This window comes from Acartia tonsa, chromosome 5 (genome assembly GCF_053477335.1).
Source record: "Acartia tonsa isolate MP-2025a chromosome 5, ASM5347733v1, whole genome shotgun sequence".
In the NCBI taxonomy this organism is placed as follows: Eukaryota; Metazoa; Arthropoda; class Copepoda; order Calanoida; family Acartiidae; genus Acartia; species Acartia tonsa.
In genome coordinates this window covers 3,946,122-3,974,008 of record NC_137264.1, presented here as the reverse complement: position 1 = coordinate 3,974,008, position 27,887 = coordinate 3,946,122, and the positions used below count along the sequence as shown (strand labels likewise).

The following is a 27,887-nucleotide window of genomic DNA, read 5'->3' as shown; positions in this document are numbered from 1 at the left end:
GTTTTTCAGTATTCCATTTTGCGGTACACCGACAAACGTCCTAATACGACAAATTTACCAATTTTGCTTATACCAATAAATTATATTATAATGATGCGAAGCGCCAGAAAATATGTAAAATATATTATTTTTAGTGCTGTAATGATGTGGCACAAGAGCGTTTCGCGCCCGAACTAAAGTACGAGGTGGCGTTGCGGCTCGCGGCGCTTAATCTCCATCAACACGCCATGGCTAATGGCCTTGTATCTGGAAATAAGGTAATTTTTATAAATACACTTTTAGTAGATTATCATTTATCACGTTTTAGGAAGAATATTATTTTGCGTTTTATTGTTCTGTTACATATTCCCAGCTACTAAAGGCCTAAACTAGCCTAACATTGGTCAATTAAAATTTTTACTATCCTGCCATTAGTAATTACAGTGTATTGCCTATCATTGGTCATTTGTATTGTAGGGCGTCATTTTTTTTATGGGCACTATTTCTTGTTATTATTCATTATCAAACGCTTTGATAATGTTAAACATACAAAAATAACAAAAAATAGTATGAAATAAAGATTAAAGAAAACTTGCTCATATAACAAATAGGTATAGAATTTGGAGAAATATCAAAGCATTATCCTATCCCTAACAAAATTATACATTAAGGACTGTCAACAATTTTTAGAAAATGACAAAAAAAGACATTCAAACTAATATGCACTTAAAAAATACTACATGTGATATTACTTAGAAACTTATGGTAACCAAATAAATATTGATCTTTGCCTCTTTGTCTGTCCCGTTTTACTATGATTTAGATACTTGTCCATGTCTGTATATTAGCTGTACCTTAGCGTAAGCTAATAAAATATTCATGTAAATATCTAAGAAGAAAAAAACAGGTCTTAGTAGGGATATTGTACCCTGAAAAAAAAACTAGTTTTCCTCGTTATAAATAATTATAGTTATTGATAACTCTTGTAACCTGCTGTTGTACAATATTATATGCGTATATATACATCGATAAGGAAGGTTATTAAATAATGTTTGTATTTAATGTTTGCCTTTTAAAAGAAAAACATTGCAATCCTTAAGTAAAACAGCTATCTCTATCTATTTTTAGCCTTATTTCTTTATATCAACACAAAAAAGCCCTGATCAATAATAGCATCAGATTATTTTTAACTTTTAAGGCATGTAAATGTAATTGATTAAAAAATTTGACCATTTGTCCATTTCCCTGGTTGTTATATTCTTTAGAATGGGCAAATAAACATAAATATATTGCAGGGTTTTTTTTTTTACAACAAATGGACAACATTAACATCTATATAGGATGTATATTATATTATATAATGTCTAATGCAATTTAGCTAATGCAATTTAGACTTTATTTGTCCAAAATAATGTCTTTTTATAGATGAAAGGTTACTCTTTAAGTCTTTGAAATCTGGCAGTCTGTTAAAATGCAATGCGTACATCAACTAAAATATAGCATTTTTCAGTTTTCTCCTCTTTGTCTGTGTTTACGTACCTATAATATTACATATTTGCAATGCTGGCTTGGACTTAAATTAATCAGACAACTCTTTTAATTTAGGTTACAGTGAAAGGAGTAGAAAAAGAGTGCGGCTTGGAGCGCTTTGTTCCTGCTAGTCTAGTGGATTCTATCAAGAAAAAGGTTAGCTATCTAACTATTTTTTTATCTTATTTTATTTCTTTTCAACTATCTATCTAAATGTGTCCATATTGTTCAATTTGTGAATCTATTTTTACATTTACCCATTAATCTATTAATTCATATATCTATCTATCCCTCTATTATCAATCAATCTATATATTCATCTATTATCCATATATCTACCTATCCATCTATTATCCATTTATCTACCTATCCATCTATTATCCATATATCTACCTATCCATCTTTTATCCATATATCTACCTATCCATCTATTATCCATATATCTACCTATCCATCTATTATCCATATATCTACCTATCCATCTATTATCCATATATCTACCTATCCATCTATTATCCATATATCTACCTATCCATCTATTATCCATATATCTACCTATCCATCTATTATCCATATATCTACCTATCCATCTATTATCCATATATCTACCTATCCATCTATTATCCATATATCTACCTATCCATCTATTATCCATATATCTACCTATCCATCTATTATCCATATATCTACCTATCCATCTATTATCCATATATCTACCTATCCATCTATTATCCATATATCTACCTATCCATCTATTATCCATATATCTATCTATCCATCTATTATCCATATATCTACCTATCCATCTATTATCCATATATCTACCTATCCATCTATTATCCATATATCTACCTATCCATCTATTATCCATATATCTACCTATCCATCTATTATCCATATATCTACCTATCCATCTATTATCCATATATCTACCTATCCATCTATTATCAATATATCTACCTATCCATCTATTATCCATATATCTACCTATCCCTCTATTATCCATATATCTACCTATCCATCTGTTATCCATATATCTACCTATCCCTCTATTATCCATATATCTACCTATCTCTCTATTATCCATAAATCTACCTATCCATCTGTTATCCATATATCTACCTATCCCTCTATTATCCATATATCTACCTATCCATCTGTTATCCATATATCTACCTATCCCTCTATTATCCATATATCTACCTATCCCTCTATTATCCATATATCTACCTATCCCTCTATTATCCATATATCTACCTATCCCTCTATTATCCATATATCTACCTATCCATCTGTTATCCATATATCTACCTATCCATCTATTATCCATATATCTACCTATCCATCTATTATCCATATATCTACCTATCCATTTATATATCCATCTGTCTATCCATCTATTTGCTTACAAAAACGTTTAAAGTATAATATGAAAATGTGATAGTTCCTTTTGACATGTTTCTTACTTAAGTTAAGAATATTATTTCTAACCCGCTGTCATAACGTGTAGTATATTATCGTTGCATATAACAAATATAATTTAAATGGATATAAGGTGAATCATTGGTTAGGTTAATCGGGTATAGTCCCTTTCGTGGCAACGCTCCTTAAGGGGCGATTCTTCGTTTTTTTTCACGGTAGCTTTTCTCCTATTGCTAGCCCCTGCCGGGGGGCTCTAAACCTGCTGGGCCAATTGCCTAACCCACTATAACCTAACCTAGCCTAAAATAACCTATCAAAAGCCATTATAAAAGCATTACGAATCGCCCCTTATGGGGCGTTGCCACGAAAGGGACTATTCCCGGTTAATCAAGACGTACATTTCGTACAAAAACATTTCTTTTGGTCTATGATTGTGTTTCATTGTTCTGAACATGAGAACAACATAAACCTTCGATAATCTAGTTCATATGAAAATAAATTGTTTTGGTAAATATTTTAGTTTTCTTAGAGTTTGGATCTATAAAGAAGGGCAATACACTAGTCACTAGGGCTAGACAAGCTAAAAAATCAAATACATGAAATACTGTCGATTTGTAATTTCACCTTCGCCGAGTATGACAGGTGTCCCAAATGAAACCATTCTCCACATAGAAGCTTGGGATAAGAAGGTTCTAGATTATTCTCGATATTCTATCCAGTTTATAAAATCTAATATGCTAATCCGTTTGTCCTACGATTTTAAACCTACGAAATTTAAATATTATAAGTATGATAAGGCTGTGATTTTATTGTGTGGAAGCCGTAGAAAGTATTTTGATGGACAAGTATTCTGATAAATAAATAGTAGAATAGGATTTATAAAGATTTGAATAGATGAAGTAATAGTTATTTCTCGTATCGTATTATAAACGGCTTTCCGCGGATATAGAATGTACAATTATAAGATTAAAACTAGTTTTTTTAGCCCTGTGGTGCCGAAGGCACCGGCTAAAAAAACTAGTTTTAATCTTATGATTGTACATTTCTATATTCGTAGAAAACTGGATATAATACGATGCTAGACATAGTTTTTTCGTATGGATGAGAACCGGTTCCTATCCACCGGATTCGAATGAATACGAGAAAATTGTTTATAGGAATAGTTGCAAGATTGGATTACTACTTATAAATATTTCTTTTTTGTGTCAAAACAAAAAGTTGATAAAAATCTAAAACAAAACACTTATTAGTCTTTTTTTAGTATACCTACCCCCCTCCATGTTACAGAATGACCAAGAGATACATTACAATTCTGGATTATTTCAGAAGTCAGACTACTCTAGAGTTCCTATTGTTTGTCAGTCCGTTTTACTGGTTGCCATAGGAGAAAGATGGTTGAAATTTAATTTTAAGTCTCCCATAACCTTTCAGTATCAAATTATCCATCTGTTTGGCAGTTTATAATATTATGTAACTTTTTTTATATTTATTACCTTCGCTACTTATGTATAACTCAACTTTTTAAACAATTTTACTTAAGTAAATCTTGATTTTTCTAGTAATTTTTTCTAGTAATTCTTAAATAAAAATAAACAGTTAAGCTTTTTTTCTAAATCCTCTTAACGCGTGATTTTTGTTGAAACATTTTATTGTTTTTTATCCAGTTTTTTTTTATTTTATTTAAATTAATAACTTCAATAGTCCGTTCACGTATGTTTTTCTGTCTTTCAGAATGTTTTACCTTTCTGTATGTCTATCTGTCTATGTCCTGTTTATCTCTCTATCTATCCATCTATCTATCCGAAAATTCATTCATAAATCCATCTACTTTTCCATCTATCTTATTCATCCATCCATCTATTCATCCTTCAATCTATTCATCTATACACCCATTCATTTATCTTTCTGCCAATCTACCCAACTAACCAACTTTATATTTATATCAATATATTTTAGGAGTTAAGAAAATTGTTGGGACACTTTCTGAAATTAAATCAAAACCTGGTGGCTAATGGTCAGAAATCATTGACAGGACTCCAGGTAAGCTCTCCTGGAAAACAGATCCACTGCAATGTTTTTGTGTTGTTATTATATCAACTTAATACCTATATCATGTCATTTTTAGAAGACCATCTTAATACAATAATAGTTATGTAACGCATCGTATTATAAACACCTTTCCGCGGATATACAATTATAAGATAAAAACCAGTTTTTTAACCGTCGAATGTCGAGTGTATATTTTTATATTCGTAGAATACTGATTATAATACGATGTTATACATAATTTTTCAGTAAGGTTTTTTTTTTATAAATGAATTATGCAAACAAAAATTAACGGGTTATTAAAAATGAGTCAACAATTGTAATTATATTTTTTTTCTTTATTTGTGAGGAAATGAGTTTTTTGCTTGTATATAAAATATAAATACATAGTAAAGACCATAAAAAGTTGTTTCATATTGTATTCTTGTTCATAATATACAGTGCGGTCAGTTTTATTTCATCAAAAGTTCTTTTAATAATTGTCCCTTTTAGTATGAGTTATTTTCTAAAGCAATTTTAAAAACGTTTTTAATATTTAGTCAACATTTTAAAATACATTAACACATTTTTGTAAAAAAAAATTTTATGAGTTTGGACAAATAAAATTGTTTTTAAGACTTGTCAATGAACAAATTTATGATCTTCCTCCCTTTTCTAATTTCTATTGAATTCTAGAGATTGAGTCTTCAATTATAAGGGTTGGGCCGGATACCGGATATCCGGCTGATTTTTAATGCCGGATATCCGGTTCCGGCCGGATATCTGGCCAACGTTCGATATCCGGCAAACTACCGGATAACCGGATATCCAGCGTCAAAAATCAGCCGGATACCCTGTAACCGGATAGTTTTAATATCCGGTAAAACCGGTAATAACCGGCTAAACCGGATATCCGGCCCAACCCTATCAAATATATAAAGGTTATAAGGTTATGCCTGAAAATTTATTTTTTATTTTACATTCTTATTGTTATTCTTTTTGATAAAAATGATCACACTGTAAATGTTGGTACAAGGTTTATGCATAAAACATAAAATACACATATTGTCCATTTATTTATACTTTACAAGGCTCCCATAAAACCGCTTAAATTCGAATTTCTTTATAAGTCAATCTTCTTAGACATAAAAAATGATTTGAATTTTTGGGCACTGAATCCCCACCCCACTATTTTTAAATAAATGGAAAATAAGATTATGGTGTAACCCCTGTTTGAGGCCCTAATCCAGGGGGGCTACCAAGTATTAAATATAACCTAACCCAACTTGACCCAAAGTAATAAACAAACTAACGGAAAAAAGGTATTTTCTATGCTCAACAAGATACTTTGAAGTTGTATATTATCTCTATACATGTTTAACCCTTAAAACAATATCAAACTTAAGTTCTCCTTACATATAAATTTTTGGTGGAATCATATGATAACTTTTGTGCATATATTTAGGCTAAATTACATTACCTGAAGATAATATCTGAACTGCCGAGCTACGGAGCCAAATGTTTCTCCACAACAATGATTGTAAGTTTACTTTATAGCCTTTTTAGAATATATACTATCTATCTATTTTCTAGCTTTCTAGCTATCCAACTTGCTTTTAATTATTTTATAATTTTAAATATCCTTATATAAAAGTAACAGAATGTCCAGCTGTCCAAGAAAATCGATTTGATATTACTTTTTCTTTTTAAAACTAAAATTAAAAATGGAAAGGGGGGGGGGGGTGAATTATATCTTCCCGCTAGTGGCCTATCCACTATCTTTAAATCTAAAAAATAAATTGCTGCTCTACTTATTTACATAATCATCTTTCCTTTTGTAGGACTCAACTACTGAAACTGTGATTCTTGTGAGCGAAAAGTTTGGAATCAGTCAAATAGATAGTATGAAAAATACTGTGGTGAGTGCCGCGAAGAGTAGCGAAGCTGCTCTATAATTTGGTTATGTTAGTGCGTCCGTCTGTCTGTTTTTCTGCCACAAATATGAACTTATCAAAGGAAAATAAAAGATCTACATACATACTTTGAGACAGAATGATGCGCTGCATATATGGACATAATTATCAATTACAACCGATAAATTACAATATTTCATTTTCTTCGATTATGGCATTTTTCAGTATTGGATTCGAAACCAATTCATATCCACTGGATTAAAACTGGTTCTGAGCAATACTAGTAAGTCATTTATCGTATTGTATAAGAGACAATTTTAATTAAAAAAAGATCATGATATTATTTTGCTTTTTTATACAAATAACTAGAATCAATTAATTGTTTTTTTAGCCCATATGCCCTGAACGAATGGTTAAATTTCAAATGAACCTTTTTTCAACAGTCATCTATACTGAAAAATTAAAGGTTTTTTTAGCACCTGTTGTCTTTAGATGATTTTAATATTTGAATTTATTTATTAGTTTTATTGTGTTAAAGTAGATTAAATGTATTTTAAAAATTAACTTTTAATAAAATATAACCAAGTATCTAATAGATTTCTATAAAAAAAAAATTTTAAAATATTTTAAAAAAGGAAAGTCGAATCTGAAAGAAAAAAATTGTTTCTCCAAACTTTTAAAAATCCAATAATATTTTACTGCCATTTTGTAAAATAGAACGCTTTAAGTATGGCAATTAAGAATATGGTATAGTTTGAGGTAAAAATATTGTTTACCATTGTCATAACCCTGCTTCTATAAAATATTTTGAATATTTACTATATGTCATAGTAGTATGCACTTCAAACCTAAGCCAAGGGTCAGTTCTTGAGATATTAAGTAACAGTAGAATAACAACACAGTAGCAGTGTAGATAAAGTTAGAATTCAACTGTTAAATGTAGATGTTTAGATTCAAATTTTAAGCTACGCATCTCTCTATAGCAAATTTTAAGGTTCTACTAGGAATATGCTAAATCTTGTCCTAATATACAGGATGCCTATTTGTTAGTGCCGAAAACCACAGGAAAAATGTCTATTCTTTAGAGGCGTAGTCACTAGTATTTATAATTAGAAAAGCTTTTTACAAATAGATTATGTATGTTCTAATTTCTGAACAACGCCTTACTGTAATTGATATCAATAATAGATTGAATAACTCATGAATGATCTCAAATTAAGAGGCAACATGTTTTTTCTTTTGAGGGTGCCCTGTCTTAACGTAAGAAGAGGACTTGGATGATATATAAATCTATAACCGTTATTTAAAAAAAAACTATATGCTACTTCAGCATAATTTTACAAGTTTTTAAATGGCAATGATTTGGTATCGCTGTAATGTAGTAGATCTAGGTGGGATATGGCTAAATTGCAGGGGTTTACTCCCAGTAATAGTAGGTATCGTCAATCAATCATAAAAATTCACGGAAAGTAGAGAATTTATGTGTATTTAGAAAGAAAAAATAATCTAAACAACTCAACTTTTAAATGTGAAAATTGATATGGTCTAAGTCTAATTGGTTGTAAATGAAGAAGTTTAAATGATTTATTTCATGGAATTTATGATACTTTGATTTCTGGGTGAAGTCCTTTCTGCAGCAAGCAAATTTCAAATTCAATTCTGTGTATTTTCAGTACTTCTACATTTACAATCTGCATATAAGGAAGATGCTAAAATTTGGGCAGGGGGGGAAAGATGCGGGGGGGGGATATCCTGCCTTTGGTGTGCTAAGTGAAAGAATTCTAGAGGTGGATTAGACATTGAACTGTAGGATATGTTGGTATCCAAAGTTTTCATTCATTAGTTAAAACTTTGGGTACTTGGTTATGGGTGTACCCTTCCAATTAGTTTGCCCTTCATATTCTTACTAGATAACCTTGAGGAACCTAGTAATAGTGTCTAACTTTTTATCTTTGTGACGTAATAAAAATCGAAGGATTAGAGGGGAGGTGGGAAAGGAAACCTCTAAAAAAGAGATGGATTTTTGTTACGTCACAAAGATAAAAAGTTAGACACTATTACTAGATTCACCTTGAGGAACAAGTGCCAATTATCATGAAAATGATTTTGTATAAATTTTACAAAAATATTTATTAATAAATTTAGTCCAGGTATTTTTGGTTTAAGGTGGATTATAGTTTTTAGCAATTTAGATAAAAAGTTAAATAGTCATTATTCAGCTAAAAACTTGTTTTTGCAATAATATAGAAACACCTTTTAGGAAGGTATAAATCTTTCATAAAACTCTACACGTAATGGAAGAATCAAGATGGAGTATTCAAACGACAATATTATGAATATTAAAATATTTTAAACATTATAGCTACTTTACAAATGTTTGTTTCATGTCTATTTTTCTAATTTAATTGTTTTCATCCTCTAGTCATGTATGAAATTGTCTTATGTGTAAGTTTTTTTTCTCTCTACTACGCTTTTCTATTATTAAATTTCAACAAAAACTTACAATACTAGTTTAAGAATAGTATATAGAAAAAGCGAATTAAATCCATATTTGTTTTGATTTATGGGATGAAATATGTAAGAAAATAGAATCAAATCTATGTAGTTAGAGTTGACTATCTATCTATGTGGAAACTCAACATCATTTTATTTATGGAATAATCATAGAAGATTATTTTTGTTAAAAACTGCGCCCCCAAAAGGATTCAAATAGGGTGAGCCGAGGTTAACCTTTACGAACTCTAAATTAGTTTTAGAAATACCAAATATTTTAAATGGGAGGGGGGGGGGGGGCGTAAAATTTCCAAGTACAATTTTGTTGAAAAAATGAAACCTACCCGGAATATAGACAAAGCTTTCCTAAAGATAATAATATCGTTACAGCGTTTTTGGTAGATCTAATCTAAATAATCATTTTACAAATATCAATATTTAATATTATGTAAAATTTTTGTTGAAATGTTTGTCAAAGTAAAATTGTAGTTGTTTGCTATCTACCTATATACCTAACTATCTATCTATCTAGCCTGTAAACCTGTGTGATATTGATGGTCTGGACCATGTGGAGGTCTCCAGAGAGGACGAAGTCACCAGAAAAGTGAACCTGCATCTCAAAGATCCTGACAGAGAGGTATCACATTTGTTCTTTCACCTACAATTATCTATTGGTGGGCGAAATGAGCTTTCTACACGTACCAACCCTTTGATTGCACGACCTTTGTCTGGAAGTGTTCATGGTAATGAGTTGCACCTGTTTAAGGATCTTTACATCCACCCTACTCTTACTATTGATGTCACACATCTAACAGAGCAGCAATATTTTTAATAGGATCGAACCCGACACCGCCCCAACAGCAAGCCGATTTAGATTTATTAATCAATACGATGTAGTCAAAATGTTGGAATATATGTTGATTATATGTCAGCTTCGAAGATGGGTACGGTAGTCGGTGATATAACAGCCATAACTACTTTTTTTAATGAAATATAGTCGTCATAAGCAATTAAAATCAGCAATTAATAATTCTCTTTATTTTAGAATATAGTTTTGTTGTTGGAAGAAAGAGATGCTGAAGAATTGGTCCTCGTTTTACAGGTACAATTTCTTGGCCAATAATAAAAGAAACTGTCCTATTTCCTTTGGGATAATTTCTTTAAAAGTTCCTAATTTTGTTATTAATCATAGCTATTTTTGGTATTTTCTCTTATGTCATTAAGCATGCTATAATTATTTTTAGCAACGAAGATATTTCTTTAGTCGTCATATTTTTAACAATCATAAATAGCAAAATTACAAAAATATATATAGTTGAACTAGTGTCAAATGCCTTTTTAAAGTCTAAAAACATTTTCTTTGTTTTTCTTGTTGCGCTTAGGAAATATTTTTCTTGGTCTTCAAAGTAAAAACTTTCTGACTTATTAAGAAAACAAGAATAATAACTTCAGAAACAAACGTCTACTTCTTATTAACATAAAATGTCTAGCTACTGATTTCCTTAATTTAATTGAAATAAGTTTGATATTTCTGCTTTTCTGTCCCTTAAAATATCATAAAACTAGGTTCTACTTTAAAGAAAAGCATAATGCACAAATACATGCAGACTTCCACCCTCCCCTCTCCTACATGAAAGCATAATGCACAAATACAAGCAAACTTCAACCCTCCCCCCTGCTACATGAAGCATAATGCACAAATACAAGCAAACTCCAACCCTCTCCCCTCCTACATGAAAGCATAATGCACAAATACAAGCAAACTCCAACCCTCCCCCCTCCCACATGAAAGCATAATGCACAAATACAAGCAAACTCCAAACCTCCCTCCTGCTACATGACAGACACGTAGCGGCTAGGGTCGCTGTCTCCAGATTCTTATGAAGCACAAATTTAGAGTAGCTTTGCAAATGATAATGTTAAGTGTATGTACCTACTTCCCATCATATATAATAGATGTATATATATCATTTTTAATACTTATATGTCTTTCTTATACAACATACTACCAATTTTTTTTTAGCAACAGTAGGGACAATTTTTCCGGAAAAAAAATGTTATAGTATAGACAAAGATTTAAGTAAAAATTTTGTCCTTCTTAAAGAATAATCATAGGTTTAACTCCCTCTTCATAATGACATTGCCTTGGCCGTAGCGATTTATTTGACAACCAACAAAAAAAAACAATGTTAAAATCTTTGTCTATCCTGTTCTATATCAAATATTTGTCCCTAGGTTTGCCAACTAGTTGTTATACTATCGTTGAGTGAAGTAGGTTTTTAGACTTACTATATTTTAACAAAAAAGCCAAAAAAAAGCAAACAATATTTTCACTTCCTTCTATATTTTTATAGTTCAAGAACTGATCTAAAGCTAGTCTGAATATCAAAGATTAGTTAAAATGTCAGAAACGAAAAACAAAGTTGTAAAGATATAGAGTATATTATGATAACAAAGTTTGTTACTTTAAAAAAAATCCTGAGCTGGATCTTTAAATCATTTTAGTGGTGAGCCAGATCAGGGTGAGCCGAATTTCAGCCAATCACAGCGCGGCATTTAATAAAATGCTGTGCTCTCATTGGTGGAAAGTTGGCTCACCCCGATCTGGCTCACCACTATAATGATTTGAAGATCCAGCTCTGTATGTAAGGAGCAACTGAAAAAGCCCTTCTCCCCCCATCATCTACTCTTTGGGAAAATCCATTAGTTATAATGAAAATAGGACATTTTCGCTGCTCTGTATGCATACCTTAGTTAAGTATAATGTAGTTTTTGTTTTTCTTAGCCTGTCTTGTAATCTATACTAAGTAAAAATAAACATTAGGGTGGCCCATCAGTACCGCTTATTCCAAAGTCTTTCATATTCGCCAAAAAAATTACAAAATTTTTCATACATTTAGGGGGTCAATTTGAAAGTAATTCAAAGGGAAAGGAGTAGTTTTTACTTTTAATTAGCTGTTCATTTGGAATGGTAATTTGGTGAAATTGATAGCACCACAAACATTACTTCTAACAAATACAAGGGACTTATTTACTAAGTATATTTGCGATAACTTTTATTTGATAGATTCTTGCAATTTTTAACATTTACAAAACAGCCTGCTTTATTGCATCAAGATCCATGACAGATCTATATAGGAAATAAATGTCTATATATGAGCTCAAGTTTTCCAAGCGATGAATGTTTAAAACTTATAGTGCTCCAATAATCCGTAATAAACTCTCACTGACCAGAACGATAAGACCCATTATTTTACTGTATGAAGAATAAATTCATTTTTTTATTTCATGTTGCTATTTGAATTATATTGAAGTATTAAATTTCTATTCATAAAACAGAAAATTTAAATTTATAATATAGTAAATAAAAGAAAACTTAGTTTTAAAATAATTTGATACTAGCGAAACGTGCGTAATGTGGTCAGATATTGAACTAAAATTTAACAATTAACGAAACATTTTAACCCTTTCAGGACGATAATTTGAAATAAAAAATATTAAGATCCTAAAATAGTTTAAAGAAAGAAATCGGCAAGGAAAAGATAATGAAAGAATAGGGTTAATAGTCAGAATTCAGATAACCAAAAGAAAGTAAATAAAACATTGAATAAACCTAGCCAATAGCGAGATAACTATATCGAGCGCAACTCTAGTACATTATATATATCATTAAAAGAAAAACCAAATTCTTGTCCAATATTTATAATTTTCTTTGATAGCAATGATTATAAATCGCATCTATCAAACTATTCCTCTTTATTCTTTCTATATATCTGTTAATATAAAGATTTAAAAGTGAAATAAAAACATTTATCACTTTAAACATCTACGGGCATTTTATTTTACAAAAGAAATTTGAAAAAATTAAACTAAGAAGGGGTAATTTTTTTACTAGATGCGATTTCACTTTGGAGGGTGATGGTACCTACTCTCCTAATAGTTATAAACCTTACCTGGACCTATTGGTCATCTTGTTAATTTTATAAGGAATCTATTTATTAAAACCTTTTTCTTTTTAGTTTAATAAGTCTTTCTCTATATAATATTTCTATCTATCGGTGATTCGAGGGGTTATCCTTATACTAAAGTAACAGGATGTTTGTTTGTCTGTGTGTGTGTACCGAAGGATCTCGCTAACCGCTGAACCGATCGGGTTCTCCTTAACAGGGTAGCTTCTCATAAATCCCGGGAAGGTTTAAAACTATTTTGGGGTAGGGTACCACCACCCTCCCAAGAGAAATCACAAAAATCGATTTTTTACGTTTCTCGATTATAAAAAGAGAGTTCAACGAAACATAAACGTCTAACGCAATAGACATATTTTAAATATTAAAAAAACATTTAAAGTGCCACTAGAGTCCTTGAGGGGCGTAGCCGCTAGTAATTTATAACGGGATAGACAGATAGATATCAGAAGCTACTCTATAACTCTACTCTAATTACAGGGCTACTACATGATGTTGATGGAGAAATTATTACAAGTTCAACATATTAGACATCCAAATGAAGAACAAGGTAAGACAATCAGACAGACGAACATTAACAATTATATAGAAAATTAACCAATAATACTAAACAACAGCTTTTTGGTCAAATTTACTAAACTGCATTTCTGAATCGTCCTTGCCTTGTGGGTTGTAGGTATCCAATACATATTCTGTAATTGTTCCAGGAATCGGTAATGAATATGTCGCCTCAAAATTATAGATTTAATATTTAAACCCACACTCTCTAGATTTTTCATTTTAAAGTAATGAAGTAACTTTTCTAACATGCCTTTTAAAAAATAAGAGCTAAAGTTATACTATTTAATGTACATTAATACCGCAATACGAATGGAAGAACAGGGTAGACAAAGTTTATAAATCAGAAGAGAATGAATAAAGAAAAAAACAGTTATTTATCGCATAGTATTATAGACAGCTTTCCGCGGATATTAAAAGGAAAAATTATAAAATTAACACCAATTATGTTAGCTTCGAGGGGACGAACATAAATCTTATGATTTTTATTTTAATATTCGTGGAAAATTGTCTTTAATAGTATGTTATACATTATTTTTTAGTATGGCTGAGAACTGGTTCTAATCCTGCGGATATTAATCGGTTTCGAAGCCATACTGGAAATAAAATTACAATGTTTTCTATGCTATTGTCACTTTTCTCTGTGGCCAAATTTGAAGAACATATAAATTTATGAGCCGTAAATAGAGCCTTTCTGGTCATATAAAGGGATTACTTTTTCATTTATATGCCCTCTAGTGTGGAATAACTTCCGATTACTAATACTATTATCAATAAATCAGATGTGCATCTTATTACAACGGCACATAGCGTCATACCAAAGACGTTAAAAATGGTACCTACCTGCTCTGTTCGACACAGGACATCAAAGAGTTTGAGTAGGAGGAATGCCTTGGCCCCAAACAGGCGCAACTCACTACCATGCACAGTTAGGATCTCCAGACAAAGATCGTGCAATCAAAGGGTTGGTTGTCTGCAATGTACTGTACCACGGGTATGAGGTGAAGGACCAAGAGTCTGGCCTTGAGTTGACAAGTTGACTGTTCAGTCCAGGTGCAACTCACCCACACGACATTAACATTATTACAACGGCACAAGTGTTCCATAGTAGTCAAAGGATTTAATTCCGCTATTGTCAGAGAGAAAGGGGATATTCGACTGTTCAGTATGCTAGTACCCAAAAATCTATATACACATTCTCTTATGTTTGCTTAAAAAACTTTTGGTACTTTTTACACAAATTTTGACTGGTTTCTACAAACTACAATAAACCGTTTATTGTCTTATTCTTTAAGATTCCTTAAAAAAACTAGATGAATGGTTTGTGATGCTATAAATTGCGGTCTGATGATTTGTTATTTGCGGAAGTGAATGCACACTTTTGTGACATTTCAATTAGGATTACACATTCTGCGACCTCAGGGATAGATCAATGATAGATTGGACGGAGGAGATTTATTATATTAACCAATCTCTTTATTTATCACTGTACTAAATACGAATATTTATAACTGACAACCAAAATATTAAAGCGACATAAAAACAGCCAATGTGATACCATTAATGTCAGCAATAATCACCACTTTGATTTAATGCCTAAAAGTCGACATAAATTGTACATTATAAGTCAACAGGAAAAACCCCAAAAAGTTACTACAGTTTTATAGCAGACGTAAGGGGTGTAAAACATCCAGAAAACAATGATTATAAACTTGTCTGCCAAATTTATATGTTTATACAATACAGGCAATATTTTAATTAGCAAGAGTTACTATTTAGCCATTTAATTCCATTGAAATTGCCAAAATTAAATATTTTGTTGGCGTAGAATTGGCGTAAAACTTTTTATGTAACTGTAGGAAAGTGGGTAAGAAGTGATAGAAACAAGGGACGGAGGTTGTGGGGTAATTTTCACTTTGAATAGTTGGTCACAATCACATTCCCTTTTCCCTGCAAATTATAAAAACTATTTCTATTTGATTTCTTCTATATATACTCTAGTCTTAATTTTTGTAAGTAACAAAGCCACTACATAATAAGAGCTAGCTGTTAGTACGTCCTTTCATCTGACTGTCACACACAAAGAACATAAAAAACAGTAACTACGCTACCTTATGTACAGATTCTCTAAGTATGAACTATGAATTAGGAGAATATATCTATAAATAGTATTTCGAAAGGATTTATACTACATTTACTGAATAAATCATAAGAAAATATATAGTTTTTACTGTATTATAGTTAACTTCCCTTTCTATATACTATTATCTTGTTTTTGCTGCGCTACTTAAGTCTTTTGGATAATAAAGGGAGAGGCTATTGAGGACAATTCATTCCACAACCACGCACCCCCTACCCCAACAAAAAAAATACTATAATATAAAGCAGACTTTAAAATACAAGAATTAAAGGGCAGAATAATTTTCCCGTCTTTGTGTAATAGCTTAATTGTCCGTCCATCCGTCTTTATAATCATAATCTCTTTGTTTGATTAATATCCGCTTGGCAGTATACCTTTTATAATTAGTGGACCACATACCTCCCTCCCCCCTTAAGACAACAGTATAAGTGTGCTTAGGAGATCATGTCATTGTCCATAAGACTAAGAGTTTTTAAACTTTGCATCTAAAATATCTTAAAGACAAACAGACGTACCCAGATTATAGAGATGTCACGCCCCTATAAAGTTTAAGCAATGAGTAGGTTGGTAGTTGGTGATTTAATTAAAAGGATTCTACCTATCCGTCCTTTAGGTGAATATTATGCTCGTTAAATCAGAAATAAGTATTCAAGAAAAAGATAAAACAGGGTATGTAATTTGATTTTAAACATTTAAAATATAGTTTAAATTAACTTTTTTATATGAAAATTAACAAGAACGTTAATCTTAATGAAAGAATTAAAGGATTTAATTTATAAACTTCATAAAATTTCTTGTTTTTTATCTAAGTTCTTGATATCAAGTTATAGCTTATTATGGATATAATTGAACTAGTTGAATTTAAAATTTAACTATTTCCTAAATCATGCCTAACAACTATTTTGTTAAATAATGAAATGTTTTAAGGATGTTTCTAAACCCCTTAATTATAATAAGGTATGGCTATATATACTGAAAAATAATGGGAAAGAAGGTTATTAAAGTTTATGAGATGATGATTTTAGGAACGACAAGGAATAATGTTATAACAAGGATGACAACATCAATAAGTAGCGAAGCACAAAAAATCGTAGATGGGAATACGTACAGGTAGATTTAAAAGGTTTTTACTAAAATCAAGAATAGATTTATTGGATAAAATAAACATGAAACCTTGTTTTATTTTGTATGATGACGATGGTCAAAGTAAATTATGTTAAAGATGTTCATAACAATGAGAAAAATCATTTTGATACTGATATCCCAAAAAAGTTTGAAAATTGGATCAAAATAAACAAAGATATGGGGAAATATGTAAAACATATAAATAGCCAAAAACTTGTTAAAAGGCAGTCTGGCCGCCATGGTTGTTTTCTTAAAACGACAAAAAATTAATTTTTAAATCCTTAACTTAAAAAACTTAGAAAATCAGACCATATACACTGAAGATATGGAGAAAAGTGTTAAATATATAAAAATAGCCTAAAACCTGCCAAAAAGGCAGTCTGGCCATCATGGTTATTTTCTTTAAAAGACGGGAAATTTAATTTTGATATCTATAACTGAAAAAAATTTGAAAATCGGACTATAAACACTGAAGATATGGAGAAAAGTGTTAAATATAAAAAAAACAGCCTAAATCCTGCTAAAATGCAGTCTGGTCGTCATGGTTGTTTTCTTTAAAAGACGGGAATTAAATTTTGATATCTATAACTGAAAAAATTTTGAAAATCGGACCATAAACACTGAAGATATGGAGGAAAATGTGAAAAATATAAAAATATCCTAAAACCTGCTAAAATGGCAGTCTGGCCTTCATGGTTGTTTCTTTAAACGACGCGACGGGAAGTTTAATTTTGATGTCTGTAACTGAAAAAAATTTGAAAATCGGACCATAAACACTGAAGATATGGAGAAAAATGTGAAAAATATAAAAATAGCCTAAAACCTAAAACCGCCAATGATGTTTTATAGTCAATTGTGCTCCTTAATGATGGAAATGTTGTCAAAAAATTTCAGAATTCTATCTTTTATAGGAGCTGAGTAAATCCCATTTCCCCCATAGCGTTACGGACTGACGGACGGACAAAGTGTATTATAGAGTAGCTTCGCTACTAAAAATGTGTGTTAGGAAGCATTCGACATCTTAACAAAAGTACATAACCACTTTTTTTTACTATTGTCCATATATACTACTTTAAATGTGAGTAAATTTTTTGGGCAACGTAAAGGCGTTCCTTCGTATTTTCACAGTAGATTTTCTCCTATTTCTAGCCCCTGCGGGGCTAATTGCCTAACCCTGCGAGGCAATCACCCAACCCAATGAAAACTAACCTAACCTAAAATAACCTATCAGAGGCCATTTTGAAAATACGACAAATCGTTCCTTAAAGGGCGCTGCCAAAGAGACTATACCCATTTTTTTCTATTCATCTGATTCTTTGATCTATGTTTCTTTGGAAGGTGTTTTTTTTGTTCAAGGCGATATATTGGTAAATTTCCCTAAACCCCCAAAATTTAAGACTATAAGATATTAAAGCATTGTTAGATAATGTGTAAATTAATGGAATAATTTCGGGTTTCCGCTAACTACATAGTTCCTGCAGGTTACACTCAAAAAAGGCGCCTTATATAAGGTGCTTAATTGCTGCAATGTCTTACCTACCAAAAAAAACACTCATTGTGCCTTATCACTTTTCGTATCTTGTTATTGGGTTATATTTATTAATAATCAAACATAAAAACGTATTTCTTACTCGATTGCGCACATTGTTTTGTAAGCCATTTTAGCAAAGCGCATATTTTGAGCGTAGCATTTCCTTAACTCATCACTTTACTACTTGAAGGATGAACCAACAATTAGGATCCTTGTTATTTTTAGCATGCAACCTCAAATAAGATTTTTAAAAATGAATATTAAAAACAGTGACGTTCACAGGAGTTCACCAGAGGGGGTTTCTTCACTATTAGATATAATCGTCGTTTCTTTAAAGAAGCCTTTCCCAATTTTCGTTATTATCTAATGACATGTTTGAATATCGTAATAAAGCCCTGAAAATTTGCTTGAAATATGTAATTTCATTAAAAGCATTTTGCCATTAAGACGAACATTTTAAAATTTTGGGAGACATTCTGGTATAAAGAAAATAGCACATTATTTTATAAAAGAACAAGGACAAATATATATAAAAGTAGCGCAGAAAATGCAGACGAGCTGAAACACATATAAGAGAAGCCTCGCTACTCGACAATGGTAATATCTAAAATTTACTTTCGATGTTAAGGGCGTTTGTATTGATAGGGATATTTTTTCTCAAAAACAAATTCTAAATCATGGGTTTTAAAGTTTTGAAGACCCTACTTATATTTAGTAACAAATCTAAAAGCTTAACATTAACAAATATGTCAACTTTGTTTTTTTTTATTAATTTGGTCTGATATCTACTTTGAACAACAATCAGCATTCCAACAAACGCCATTCTAATAATGACTTTAGTCTCATGTTGATAAACAACAAACAACAAAAGTTTGTAATTTTCCCCTTAAAACATATTTTCTAAATTTTAAAGGACCTTGAAAAACTTTTTTTTAACCTTTATTTCGATCTTTTGTCCTCTTGTGTGTTTTTACAATACAGACACAAATTGTCGAGTTACCGTTGTAAAAAAAGCCATTAACAATAGCAAATCAATAGATTATTCGATTTTGTTGAGATTTGGTGTCAAATTAAATGAAAATTAAAATATTGACATTTTGACAATAATGATAGAGCTGCTACGCTTAATAGATTATACCTAATCAGTAAAATAATATTCATAAAGGTTTCAAATAAATCTATAAAACAATATTTCAATTAAAAGAACAATAAAATTAAAGTGTACAAGGACGTCCAAGCATTTTTAGGAGTGTAAAATGAGGGGTTTCAAAGGTTTCAGGGGGGTAATATGAAGGATTTTAAAGTTTGATGGGGAAGACATCACTTAATACCCCCCCCCCCCCCTCCCATCCCCCAATTGGACGTCTATGCAAGTCTATAATTATGAACCATCAAATTTATATTTTAGACGTACATTGCTATTTTTAGCCATTAAAGTTTATGCGTCTTTGTATGAACATTTTTGTATGTGTTTGTGGAAAATTTGCATACAGTGCTTGCCAAATATGAAATATAAGGTGTGCAAGCAAATATTGGGACAACATCTAAACGAGGAAGATTACATCCAAATGGTTCAATTAATAAAAATAGATAAAATTATATTGCTATTTTCATAATTTTAGTGTCTATGTCTTTTTAAAAGCGAAGCTTTTCTATAATTAGGGTCCGTCCGTCCGTCCGAGATAGTTAGCTAAATGTTAAAATTGTCCTATCGATTTCAAACTTTGCATGGTGATTCCTGTAGTAAGGTACGACATAGAAAGCTTAGCAACTCTATAATCGTTACCAGATTGTCCGTACGTCCATTTTAAACATGTTGATTTTTGTACTTTTTTGATAACAATTTTTTATGTGATAAAATCATCCGATCGATCTGATTTTTGGATTACTGATTCCTATTACAATAAGGTACAATATAATGAGCGAAGCATCTCTAAAATCAAGTATTAAAAATGTCACTATGTCCTTAAACAGAATTCTGTATTTAAGAAGTTTTGCAACAAATTTACGTATAATTTTGTCAAACCTTTTATTTTCATTTTTTGTATATTCAGTTCTGACACTCAACAAAAGTTAATGTTCGTCTGTCATATCGTTTCAGAGCTTCGCTTTTATGGATGTTGTCATCCTTGTTGTTCTTCTATCTTTCTCTGGGAGGGAGGTGACATTGGGCTGTTTATTACACAAGTCCCCAAAGTTTTACAATATTCTTATTAGTTGGCTTAATATCTTTGTTTTTTAAAATTTAATTTTGATTGGTTGGTTCATGGAGTTGAGATTCTAAACTTTTAAAATAATAATGTAATCCACAAAAGGGGTAATTTTGTTTATCCTTATTGGGGATGTACATAAATTTATCAGTTATTGTCATTTGTCTTATCCCTTAGGTCCTTGTAACGCAAAATATGGCTAATTCTCTGCTATTTATTTTATCTTTGATATATTCTTGTAATTGCTGCGCTAATATTTATGAATATAATTGTCAATCTTGAGAATATATCAAGTTTTTATGGAAAAAAATAATTTAAATTTCATAGGATTAAGATATAAAAAGTGTAATATTCACAGCTTAATATTGTATAAATTGTATTTTTATTCATAAGAAGCCACTTAAAGTTTTCTTTTATAAGTAAATATATTAAAAAACATAGAACAGTTATTCATATTGAAATCAAAAGAACTAAAATATGTAAAATAACAAAAAAGCGAATATTTTAATAAGTATATCAGCTACTTTTTAAAAAATGTCCGTACGTCCTTTTGTTTTCTGTTGTATGACATAAACTTAATGACGTGATTTTAAAGGTACAATTTGACTTAATCAGGACCATAAAATACATAATTGTGCAACAAAACTATAATTTCTGTTAATTGTGTGTATGAAATACTCAAATTCGTGACTTTGAAGACCTGACAGGGAAATGTTTTCTATAAGTAGCGCAGCAACTGTATGCTAGCAATTTTTTATCGAGATGGTAAACTGTAATTCAATAGAAATACAAATAGGTCAAAATAGATGTCAACTACAGTCTTTCAAACATGTAAATAGACAGACACAATTGACCTGACTAGAGAAGCCACACTGCTAAAATTACCCCCCCCCCTGTATACAATGTATTTGTACGCTTTTGTTTTCGTGAAATTTTAGGTTTTAACTTGTCCTTCGTTTGGAGATTTCAAAATACCCAAAATTGACCTTCCATTGTTTGTTTCGAAAATTCGATGCTTCTCTGAAAATTTAAGGGAATCAGCAAGATAATTAATAAAAGACAGAGAAAGAGAGAGAGAGAGAGAGAGAGAGAGAGAGAGAGAGAGAGAGAGAGAGAGAGAGAGAGAGAGAGAGAGAGAGAGAGAGAGAGTAAAAGAGAGAGAAAAAGATAAAGAGATAAAAAGAAGGATAAAAGAAAAAATAGAAAGAGGAAGAAATTTTCTCATATTCATTCGAATCCGGTGGATAGGAACCGGTTCTCATCCATACGAAAAAACTATGTCTAGCATCGTATTATATCCAGCTTTCTACGAATATAAAAATGTACAATCATAAGATTAAAACCAGTTTTTTTTAGCCCCTAGGTGCCGTAGGCCGTATATCCGCGGAAAGCCGTTTATAATACGATGCGAGAAATAACTATTCATTACAGGAAACGTTTTGGGTTTTCCCAGACACAGAAATAAACATTCAAATAAACAAATGAAATAGAACACCCATACTAAACAAAACAAAATATTAAAATAGACATTAATAGATTTTAGGTAGGTATATTTAAGAATTTTTAATTAGATTTATAATGGGAAAACAAATTTCTCTGGTTTTATCAAATCAGAAATCCAATAAAACTATTATTTAACAGTGCAATAAAAAAATCCTAATACTCGATATTTTCAATTCAATAAATCATAAGCAATACTTGATTTAGATTTAACATATTTAACTCATCTTTTTTTGTAACGATAACAGCAAAACACTGTAGACTAATAGCAAAAACAATACATTTGGCGTTGAAACTGATTATTTACTGGCGGTAAAATTGTTTTTTTTTTCCGGGATACTTTATCTCCCTATTTCCTCTATTCTCTTTATTAAAATCACCAGGCTGTTAGTAAATTATTTTACTATTGATTTATGTTAATGCATTAGATAAATACATGTTCTTGCAAACTTACTAGAAACCATTATTTCAAGCAAAATTAAAAAAAAAAACTTGGTTAAGTTTGTAGATATTATGGACATATTAAAAACATACATATCTCTTATATATAATAGCATTAATCCTGCCAAGAAATAACCTTGAATATTGTCTGAAATGTAAAAACATTAAATTTGAGTTTTCTAAAGGAAGTATATGAAAAAGTACTTGTATTCTAAAACTCCTATAGAAGAGTAAAATTTGTATTCTATAAAAAACTAGTAGAATAAAACAAGGATGACAATATAGACAAAAACGAAGCTAACGAACTAAAGTACAATCATCCTTTGACCGAAAAACCTCTCTAACCACTGAACCGACATGGTTCTCCTTAACAATGTAGCTTGTCATAGGTCTTGGGAAGGTTTACATAATTATAGAAGATTTGCTCTAAACTTTATTTCTACTTGTTTCATAATTATTAAGTTGATAGAGCAATACAATCACATAGATTAAAATTTTTGTGTCAAATAAAAATTAGAAATTGACGGAACTATACTAACATGACTGACACTTAAATTCTACAATTCAAGAATTCATATTAGATCTTTGTCTTCTTGGTTATTATATTTATTTTTATGGCTACATGTTCCTTTTTCGTAGGAAGTACCCTTTTTGCCCCCCTACCAATTGTTGTATCCCCATCCATGCAATATTTCCTTTTTACCTTTTCTTGTCTGTATACAATGCAGTCAATATTACATATTAGCAAATTTAGAATTGTTCTGAGTTTTAACTGGTATTGTACTTTAAACTATGAAACTTATTGTTTCACTTATAAATATTTATTTTATAGATCCGTTACATTAATTTTCGTCTACCATGTTCTACTAATGTTTTTAAATGTAAAAACATCACCTTTTAAAAAATCGGGAATAGTCCCTTTCGTAACATCGCCCTATAAGGGGCGATTCGTCGTATTTTTAAAATGGCTTTTTTTAGGTCATTTTAGGTTAGGTTAGGTTATATTGGGTTAGGTGATTGCCCCACAGGGTTAGGTAATTAGCCCCGCAGGGGCTAGAAATAGGAAAAAAGCTACTGTGAAAAACACGAAGAATCGCCCCATAAGGTGCGATGTTACGAAAGGGACTATACCCAAAAAATCCATATGAAACAAAAACGAAGCAGCTTATAGTGTCTAAAAAAATGACATCAAACAATACAAATGACCAATAATTGGCCAGTATACATTTTCCATTGGTCAATTACAATGTATACTGGCCTATCATTTGTCATTTGTATTGTATGACGTCATTTTAGTAGGCACTATTATAAGCTTCTTCAACAAAAACACTTAATCATTAATCAAGAAAGTTAAGTCATTTTTGATTAAGGTATGTGGGACAAATATACTCTACTTAAATAGTAGTTTTTCTCCTGAAAATATGAACATACATGAAACCATAGCCACTGAAACAATTTTGCTATGCGTTTAAGTAATGTTTTTTTTTTGTATTGTATAAACATATATACATACATGGTTGTATGTAAAATATTAAAAGAGATACCTACAAACTCAAATTTTAGGCCTTTAGTTTCAACTAATCTTTGTGCCATAGATCACTATATAAGTGTCTATGAATTAAGATATTCCTAGTTATCAGTGTGATCCATATATAAAAAGACTATGACCAGTTAATATAGTAAAAAAAAGAATCTAAAAATATTTTAAAATTGTCAAGCTAAAATGGGAAAATCAGGAAATATTTTGGAATTTTACATTTCAAACAGAATACCAAAATTACCAAGTAAGCAATTTTGAATTATTTTGTTAAAATATGAATACTTTAATTTTTATTACATACCAATTTTGCTTTTTATTCTTTTCACTACTAGTCTTTCCAATAAAGAGAGATGATACAATGAGCTGTTTATTAAACAAGTCCCCAAAGTTTTATACTAACATTCTCTTAATAGTTAGTCTAACAATTTTGGGGACTTTGGTAAATTTCGATTGGCTGGTTTATTAAGTTGATTTTTCAAACGTTTGAACAATAATTTTACGCTACAAAAGGGGTTATTTTTGTATCATCATTGGATATGTACATCAATTTATCGCCCATTGTCTTATTCCTTTAGATAAATGAGTCTTTACGCAAACAATAATAATTTTAGATTTATCTATAACTGTTGTGCCTGTGTCCAATGAATAAGCTGCATTTTATTCAATTAGAATTATATTTACCACATCATTCAAATAAATGAATAGAATATTCAAATGTGATTTGCCATTTTAATTCACAAATTTAAATTGACAAAAGCATTTTGTAATTCAAAGTATATTGAATTTTAATGTTATTTAGGTAAAATATGTTTATTTATTATTCAGTCTCACCCCAAAAGCATGCAGAATGGGGGTTTATCTACACCCCCCCTGGTAAAATTTCAGTGTGTATACACTATACAATATACATCCTTTAGTAGTATAACCCTTATTATATACCATATATCCTAAAAGAGATATGGAGTGTCAATTAAAAAAAAGTGTCATGTTTACGCTTCAAGGAGGCTGGCTTTGATTAGATAGGGGATTAGACTAGTCTCCCAAAAATGACTTAATCTGTTGATTTAACCACTTCAATTTCCCGCCAAAAACTATAAACAAAAAAACTGATATTATTTTCCATTTCAGCGCCGTCCTATTGCGGTCAGCACAGTGTTGGCACACAAGGATGGAACTATCCCAGACAGGGTCAGCACCACCAGCAGGATCCAGTGGATCAGACACACACAGTGGACCTGGGGGCACATCCACCCTACCACCCTCCACCTCAGGGATTGAAGGTAAGATGTTTCAGTTGAGAAGACATAAAATGAGTTATTTTTTTTACGAGATGTAGTAATCAGAGAGAAAGGGGGCAATGGTTTGTTTGGCCCTAAAGTTTTACAATAACGTTTTCTTATTTGTTGGTTTGAACACAGTAATAGTGTCTGACTGATTATGACGTAACAAAAAAAAAATTAGCCAATGAGAGGCCGTTATTGACCACTGGTAAAATTTATAGTGGCCTCTCATTGGCTATTTTTTTTGTTACGTCATAATCAGTCAGACACTATTACTGTGTTCCGTTGGTTTAACAGCATTGGGAACATCAGTGAATTTTGATTAGTTCGTTCATTAAATTTAGTGCTGAACCGTTTCAAACACTAATTTCAATCTACACAAGAGAGTTATTTTTGTGTATCATCATTGGGTATGTACATCAATTTAACGGCCATTGTCTTATCCCTTTAGATCTCTATATAGTATATAAAATATAACTAATAGAATATCATATTTAATGAAATTAGTAATTTTCCACTTTACTCTAAGTTTTACCCTAGTTAATCAAATATTAATATCAAATTAATAATCCTTTTGAGACAATTTTATACTTCTATGGGAGGAAAAAAACAGAAATAAAGAAAAATTCAAATTCTACATGTACTATTCACATTAATGTAAAAGTTGGAGATTTGGAGAAAAAGAAGAAAAATTAGATTTCAAAATTTAGTTAGTTTCTTTTTTACCCGAATCTTATAATCTTGAATCTTGAATTGTCATTGTTAAAAATAAGAACAAATATCTAAGCTATTTTTTTCTCAACATTTTTCTAAAATTCCACTGTGCAAAAACAACTATTGGCGGCTGCACAAAAGTTTGTAGGGACATAAATCTAGTTGAAAAGAATGTTCCAGATATGTTCTACATTGTTCAACCATTGATATACATACTCATAAACAAATAGCAGAACACACAGCGAGGAAGGAGACATTGGGCTGTTAATTACACTAGTCCCCAATAGTTTTACAATAACGTTTTCTTACTCGTTGACTAAACAACTTTGGAGGCTTTTGTTGAATTTGATTGGTTGGTTCAATAAGGGTCAAAACGTTTTAGCCACCAATTGTAATTTACAGAAGGGGTAATTTTGTGGATCATCATTTATCGGCCATTGTCTTATCCCTTTATATCTTTGTAGAACAGGGCAGACATGAAACATAGTAAACATAAAATTTGATTTTAAAGATAATCATCTTCGAAAATAAAAACTAACTGTGATAATTTGATAACATCCATTGAACAAGCAAACAGGAACACTTGTATACAGTATCAAAACTGAATAAGCAGAATATTAATTTGTATATCTAAGCAGAATTGTATTTCTCGTATTCATTCGAATCCGTTGGATAGGAACCGGTTCTCATCCATACGAAAAAACTATGTCTAGCATCGTATTATATCCAGCTTTCTACGAATATAAAAATGTACAATCATAAGATTAAAACCAGTTTTTTTAGCCGATGCCTTCGGCCCCTCGGGGCTAAAAAAACTAGTTTTAATCTCATAATTGTACTTTTTATATCCGCGGAAAGCCGTTTATAATACGATGCGAGAAATAACTATTAAACTATTCGCGAAATTTCTTTAATACATAATGCTAAGTTTGAGATGTATAGGACAATTCTAACATATCTTAAAAAGCAATACAAACCTACCATGATTAAAATGACTGAATATATTTCCATGTCAATTGTTGTATTTTGATACAACATACAGCATACGAGTTTGCTTTACAATTACAAAGTTGGGAGTTTGAATATAATAAAGAATAGCATGGGCAGAAGGTTCAATAACAAATAATTAAAGAAAAAAATTGTAAATACTTTTCAGGACAGGTCATATGCTTGTTTGCATGTTACATGTTTTTTTGTGGGTAATATTGAACAGACAACCAACTCTTTAATTTTATGACGATTTCCTTTTAATCCTACACTTTGAATAGATTTAAGTTGCGTCTGTTTATGGGCCAAAAAATCTATCTTAATCTTATTATTAATGACATATAATGTATAGCTTACTGTAGTTAAGATTTTAAAATAATGCCTTCCTAAAAACAATAAACATCTAAAGTTACATTATTACTTTTTGTTTATTAGGACAATTTATAATTCCTTGGAAAAAATCTGAGAATGTAACTATGTAACTGGACAAAGTGTTCAAAAAATCAGACATGTGACGTCATAAAAATGGGGGAG

The 27,887-nt window shown here is 30.7% G+C and overlaps 1 protein-coding gene across 6 annotated transcripts in view; it reads left to right on the top strand.

Moving 5' to 3' along the window:
• LOC145318556 (uncharacterized) overlaps positions 1–27,887 on the top strand; it is a 547,717-nt gene that overhangs the window by 494,878 nt on the left and 24,952 nt on the right. For all 6 annotated transcript variants that reach the window (XM_080159918.1, XM_080159917.1, XM_080159916.1 and 3 more), the window contains 9 exons: positions 135–257; positions 1,585–1,665; positions 4,888–4,971; positions 6,422–6,496; positions 6,798–6,875; positions 9,895–9,999; positions 10,408–10,464; positions 13,808–13,877; positions 25,501–25,652. In XM_080159918.1, the coding sequence (XP_080016044.1) occupies positions 135–257; positions 1,585–1,665; positions 4,888–4,971; positions 6,422–6,496; positions 6,798–6,875; positions 9,895–9,999; positions 10,408–10,464; positions 13,808–13,877; positions 25,501–25,652 (825 nt within the window). The remainder of the gene's footprint in view (positions 1–134; positions 258–1,584; positions 1,666–4,887; positions 4,972–6,421; positions 6,497–6,797; positions 6,876–9,894; positions 10,000–10,407; positions 10,465–13,807; positions 13,878–25,500; positions 25,653–27,887) is intronic.